The 6,960-nt window shown below is 37.9% G+C and overlaps 1 protein-coding gene across 1 annotated transcript in view; it reads right to left on the reverse strand.

Moving 5' to 3' along the window:
• TM9SF2 (transmembrane 9 superfamily member 2) overlaps nucleotides 1-6,673 on the reverse strand; it is a 30,960-nt gene extending 24,287 nt beyond the window's left edge. Inside the window, exons 1-4 of the mRNA XM_042459674.1 lie at nucleotides 6,442-6,673; nucleotides 4,257-4,324; nucleotides 2,644-2,737; nucleotides 827-954 (exon numbers count right to left, since the gene is read on the reverse strand). Of these exons, the coding sequence (XP_042315608.1) occupies nucleotides 827-954; nucleotides 2,644-2,737; nucleotides 4,257-4,324; nucleotides 6,442-6,570 (419 nt within the window). The 5' untranslated portion in view covers nucleotides 6,571-6,673. The remainder of the gene's footprint in view (nucleotides 1-826; nucleotides 955-2,643; nucleotides 2,738-4,256; nucleotides 4,325-6,441) is intronic.
• Between the last annotated feature and the right edge of the window lie 287 nt (nucleotides 6,674-6,960).

Consider the following 6,960-nt stretch of genomic DNA (forward strand, 5'->3'; position numbering starts at 1 on the left):
AAACATATTCTTTTGCTAATGCAGTAACTACATCAGCAAGATTTTTATTTATTCCCAATATTTAAAAGCAACAGGCACCAACTGACTTCAGCCTGGCCTAACTGCATTGCTGGAGTGCAGACAAATGTCAAAACCAAAAGCATATCTTTTATGTGGCTGAATTGTGAGTTCAATCAAAACTCATCTCTAGGGTTAGAATTGTTTAATTAAGTCTTTGTATTCTGTACAAGGCATTAGGTTTTGAGATCCTGAGGTTCTTGTTTAAAATGAAGCAGACCCTGCAAGTCTGCCCAGTCCTGACCTTGTCTGCTCATCAGTGAACTGAAGAAACGACAGCAAAAATATTCCTAATAGTGTAAATCTTGCTACTGCAAAGCTCAATTAAGTGATTTTTATAATCTGAGACATTCAAATATTCATGGAACAGCCATTTTCAGATAAAGCTCGCAGCGGTATCATTCAAATACCACATTTTAAAAAACCACAGTAAATGTCATGCAGATAGTACCAGATCAGTAGCTTAACTGTTCATCTCAATGACATAAATTAGGATCTTTGATTGACTAAATCATGCTTTAACGGTTAAAAATTTTACAATCTTGCACTGAAAAGCAAAGTATTGTTTTAAACTTCAATCTGCCTTTGTCCTTTTCTGATGCTGAAACACTGACATTTGCCCAAGGTCAACCAGTGGGTTTCCAAAGACAAGCAGCAATTCGAAACCTGATCTCCAGAGTCACAGTCCAATGCTCAAACCACTACAGCATGCTGTCTCTAAGTAATATGCATCTTCCACTAGAACTGTAATAATTACAAATAAACTCACCAATGATGTTGATAATTCAGTAGCATGCTCTTTTTCAGAAAATCTAGCTTTTGTTTATCTTCAAGTTTTTTCAGATCATATTCTTTTGTACAAACAGGCTTGCATGTTTCTTCTTTTTTAAATGTAAACTGGGGGGGGGAACAAGAAGTATTTAGTTAAGAAGGAACTCTTCCCTTTAACTCATTCAAAGTACCTGAAAAATCTATAACTAACAAACAAACAAACAAACAAACAAAAAATCCAAAAAATCCTAAAACTGCAACACCTGTAAATCAAAATAATAAAGCTGATGACTATGATTTACCCTTGTACTTTCTGATCAGTCTTTCACGCAGCATTATTCAGCTAATGCACAAACCATGCACCTAAAAGATGAACAAACATTTCTAATTTGCTAAGTACAATTAGTAATTTGCCTCTGGTTGTCCCCTCAAGAAAGTGAAGATTCTCCATACAATAAATAGATTCTAAGATAAATTCTAGTGAAGAACAGCTGCAAAATAAGCTCTTGGATATCAACACAAATGATATTATTTGACACAATAATTCTGTTTCAGTATGGAGCTGCTGACACCTCACTGTAATAAAAAAGGAATTTCAAAGCCAAGCCACTTTCTCATAGACATCTCGTGTATATACTGATATCTTAATCTCGGAATATTATAACTTCGACATATTTAGAAACAACATAATGGTTTAGATTATGGTGCATTAGCCACCCAACCAAGACTGTGCTGACAGCAGCAAGAAGATAGGGCCAACAGATATTGTTGAGATGGAAGCAGGCAACAACTTAAACATCTAAATAATGGGCAAACAAATTTCAAGCATCCAGAAACAGATTCATCCAGCTATTATTTTTTTTAAATCCTTCCTGACCTTTTCAACTAAAATCCAACTTAAATCCATAATAATTCATTTTCATGCAACACTAGCAACTGTTTCTGGGGTGGGATTAACGTTTCTTTTCTTCATCTTGGGCCGCTTCTACTCAATAGCCTAGAAGCAGGTGTATTGCATGCCTCCTTCTGGCACACATACATTGGGCATGCCTAGGATAATAAACTCAGGCAAACATGTTTCCAAGCTTTGTGCCACACGCTGCTTCTATTCCTCTTTGTCTCTTAACCAGAGCACACACAAGCTTTCATCAAAGAGCAGAAACTGTTTGCTTCTAATCTTAATGGTGAAGAAAGGAATAAATTCTGCAAGCACCGAGAATATACAGACACCTACAGTATTTCTTGAAGCAAAGTCACATCAGGAACCAGCCTTCAAGTACAGTAACAGAAGCGCAGATTGGGCTGAAGGGCCCTATCAGCACCATGGCTGCCACGTTATGCCTGCTACACACACACCTACACACACACACACACACACACACACACACACACATATATATATATATATAGAGAGAGAGAGAGAGAGAAAATAAATATTGTACTGCACTGTGGTAAAAACTATATGGTGTCAGTGAGTCCAGCACTATGAGTCTGGCACTTCTGTCAGTGCTTCTCTCAGACTACCTCTCTAATGCCTTCACTCCCACTGGGCAAAAAAGCAGAGGGAAGTCCAGCAGCAATGACCCTGCACACCTGGACCCACCAATGCTATTTGAATTTCCTTGACATGCACAAAAGGCAAAGAAAAATTGCGCTTTGGTAGAATTTTAGCAGTGCCAACAGCAACAAATCTAGTCAATAGCATGGTCAATTCCCCCCCTCCATGTTCTGGCTTTCTTCAAAAGCCCATCTTAGTTAAACTTTCATCAGCATGTACAAATTAACTGTCCATAACATTTTAAATAAAGTGTATACCTTGTATGGAGATGGTTCAATCCTCTCTCCAAATAATACTTGACCAAGATTTTCAGATGGACGTTTTTCTCCTGGTGCTTGACAAAAATCAAACCTATGGAAAAATGTAGAAATTTCTATTGTGATTAAATCCTCAACACCACCTGAAACAATTCACAACCTTTATAGCTGACAAACACAACAGTAATTATTTTGCCAATGATTACTGTACCACAGGCAAAAAATATATATGATTTAACAGTTATCTAGGATAACTTATTAAAAAGTTTTACAAATCAATGTTCTGTGAAATGTTTTAGCTAGAGTGGTATCACTTGAATGAACTTTGTTGGTGCCATCCAGTTTTTTCTAACTTCAGTTACTTTAGTTTTGAAATCAGCATTCTAATGACCATAGTATATAATACTCATAAATCATCTTAGCACTGTATTGTTTTACTATCTACATTCCTAACTAAGGCCCCTTACAGACAGGCCAAAATAAAGCTGCTTCGGGTCACTTTGGAGGTATGCTGTTTAAATGATGCATGAGTCCTAAGAGTCCAGAAGCCACACCAAAGCCATGTTCCAGTCCTAAGGAAGTGTCTCAATTTCACAGAGTTCTGGGAAAATAAAAGCAATCTATAAACTATAGGTTCTTATTACTTCTGAAATTTAGAATAAGTCAGATTCCACCACTTTAAATATTGAGAGGACCAAAAGAAGTGCTGGTTATCCAAAAAGAAATGAGTGGCAGGAGTCCCTTGCTGCTCCTGCCTCTTCATTGAGTTTTCTGTAAACTGCAAACAAATATGAAGAATTCTTTGCTTGTTATTCAATGTACTGTGGAATAAAAACAGTAACAACATGGTGAAACAGCCACTAGTAACTACATTTGTGAGTTCCTGATTATTTTACTATTATAATGTCACAATCTACTCAAAATGATGAGTGGTGACAAAGAGGGGAAAGCAGAGGGGGAAAAGAATAGTTTCCCCTTTCCCTTAATGTTTGGATTTTTATTTATTTATTTATTTTATATCTTCCCATTCTCCATAAACAAGACCCTAGGACATAGAAAGCAACTCTACTGTCCCTCTTCCCTAAGGAATCTTTGGTCCAAAACACACTGCAGAAATAATCCAGTTTGAGATTATTTAAGTGCCCTCACTGGCTCAGTGCTAGGGAATTTGGGGAACTGTAGTTTTGTGACACATTCAGCTTCCTCTGTCAGGGAGCTCTGGTGCCACAATTCCCAGGATTCCCTAGCAGTTAAAGCAGTCTCAAATGGGATTATTTTTGCATTGTGTTCTGGACCTTTGTCAACTCACCCCCTCATATGTTCCTCCCTCCTCTCAGTGCCACCATAATGTCAGGAAGAAGCAACCTTTAAGAGAACCTTTTCCAGCCTTGCAAGAGTACCTCTTTTATCACCTGAGCTCACTGGGAAGTACTCCTTCCCATACTACTACAGCGAAGGGAGAAACAGAAGAGACAACTCAATCAAGGACAAAAATATTAATGCCACTGCAACTGAGTTAAGTTGTTCTTGACCTTTTATGTGTTTTGACAGCACTTTCAAAAATTAATTCTGTATTATAAATCAAGTTATAGAGTCTAAGTGAATGTACTTACGCAGTATACTCATAAGGAAGGACTGATTCTACAGAGTCCAGTCTGTTTACAAACACCTCTATGGAAGACTGCAAAAGAGACAAAGCGACATCAGTAGATTTAATACCAATCATGTTGAGAATGACTGCCTGTTGTTAAAAATGTGATTATACAGTGTTTTGATCGTCATTTATTTATAGTTAAAAGCAAAACAAACACAACAGAGATTGGACAGGACAAGATATATTAAATGAACAGGACAGACTGTAAAGTACATTTCTCTATTTCAGCTCCAACTGAAATGTCAGAAAAATCAGTACAGTATGATTTTCCTTCTAGAACATACAAATCAGGGCAGGAAAGATACACTTCTCCTAATGTTGGACTGGAGCTCACAGCATCCCTCTCCATTGAATATGCTGGGAAGAATTAACTGGAACTGCAGCACAACAACATTAGTAGGAACACACATTTCTCGCCTGTTCTGAAGTGAAAAGGTTTATTATTGAGGCAACACAAGGCAGTACTAAAATTAACCAATTCATAATATTCTGAACTCAGAATAATTAATTATGCAGAATAGCATTTCTAATATGGAGACTAGAGAAGTTAGATTTTGGGGAGGGTTCTTCTGTAACTTGAAGTCCAAAATTTGGGGTGGAATGGGGCAAATAACCCACATTTTTGGCTTGGAGAATAGGGGGATAACAGATATGGCATCCTTTAAGAGCACCCAGCTGGATCAAATCAGTGATGCAATTTCCATTACAATACAATGACATAGGCAGCTTTACATTTGAGAAACTCAAATACAGTAGTTACAGTGATGGGATCCAACTGTCCTGTAACTGACAGAATAAAAGCAGCCACTTGAGACCCCACCCTTCAAAACACACACAAAACCCAGAAACGCCCAACGCTGGCCTCACATTTCTATTATTACATTTACATTTTAAACTTATTTAACATATCTTATTTGGGGGAAGGAGAAAATAAAACAACCATATAAGGCTGCCCTGGTCTTAAACCAGTGTCTGTCATCAGTAATGGACTGGATGAGGGCAAAGAAATTGAATTGAGACAAGACACAGGTGCTCCTGTTCAATCAGAAGGCAGATCAGGCAATAGGGATACAGCCTGTGTTAGATGGGGTTACACTCTCCCTGAAGATGTAAGTTTGTAGTTGGGGGCACTCCTGGACTCAGATCTGAACCTGGAGGCCCAGGTCTCTGCAATGGCCAAGAGTCAAAACTTGGCCACCAACTGCCTCCGTTCTTGAAAAAGTTGGATCTGGCTTCAATGGTACATGTCTTGTTTACATCCTGTATGGACTCTACTGTGGCATCTCTATTTGGGGCTGCCTTTGAAGACTGTTCAGAAACTTCATCTGGTCTAAAGAGCTACAGCCAGGCTGTTAACTGGGGCAGGTTACAGAGAACACACAATGCCCCTCTTGAAACAGCTTTGTTTCCAGACACAATTCAAAGTGCCTGTTATGATCTATTAAGCCCTATATGGCTCAGGTCCAGGGTATTTGGCAGAACGTATCTCCATGTACTGTACTGTATTCTTCATTGTTGTAACCTGCCCTGATTCCTTGTGATTGGAAGGGCTATGAATAAGTCATTTAGTATTATTATTATTATTATTATTATTATTATTATTATTATTATATAACATAAATATAATATAACATATATATAATGTAAATATAATATATATTTTATATATTACATAAATATAAACTTATATATAACAAAGTATTATGTAGATATAAAAATATAGAAAGTATAAATATATATAATATAAATTTATAAAATAAAATGTAAATATATATATAATATAATGTAAATATTATATATATAAATTATACATATTATAATATATATATACATACACAATACAATGCATATATTATATAATGTATTATATATATATATAACACATAGAAAATATCAATATATAATATAAATATAATAAAATGTAAATATATATAATATAATGAAAATATAATATATACATATTAAATATAATATATATGGTGAATATATATATATAGATTTAATATTTTATATAGATACAGATATGATATATATATAATTATATATAAAAAGATTATATATATATATATATATATATATATATAGATTTTAGATAGGTGGATCTTCCTTGAGAGTCCCTCCCTTCCAGTCCCAGGGAGACCCACCTTGCACTCGCCGTCCTTGCCTCCGGAGTCCTGGCAGAAGTTGACGGGGGCCAAGCCGGGGAGGTAGAAGGCCCGCGCCGAGGGAGGCCCAGCCAGCGCCAGCGCCAAGAGGAGCCTCGCCACCGCCATGGAAACGGCGGGGGAAGGAAGGAAGGAGAGTGAGCCGGACGCTAGAACGGCCCCGGCCTCCCGAGTCTCCGCACAGCCGCTACTTCCGGCTTCCGCAGACACGTCAGCCGCTCACGCACGCACGCACCGGAGGCGTCACTTCCGCCTCCGCTCCTCCCCGTTACCATAGAGACCACCACTCCGGCCAACTCAAGGCCTAGCCATAGCTGGATGCGGCCTGTGCGATCATGGGACTTGTAGTTTGGCCGGGCGCCCGTGCTCTCTCTCAGAGGCCAGGCTGGCTCCCTCGCCAAACTACAAATCCCAAGGTTCCACAGGGAGCGTTTTTTAAAAATGGCGCCCTAGAAACCTTGTTTCCTCCAAACTGTGCCCTTTAAGGGATTTTGGACT

This window comes from Sceloporus undulatus, chromosome 3 (genome assembly GCF_019175285.1).
Source record: "Sceloporus undulatus isolate JIND9_A2432 ecotype Alabama chromosome 3, SceUnd_v1.1, whole genome shotgun sequence".
Lineage (NCBI taxonomy): Eukaryota > Metazoa > Chordata > Lepidosauria > Squamata > Phrynosomatidae > Sceloporus > Sceloporus undulatus.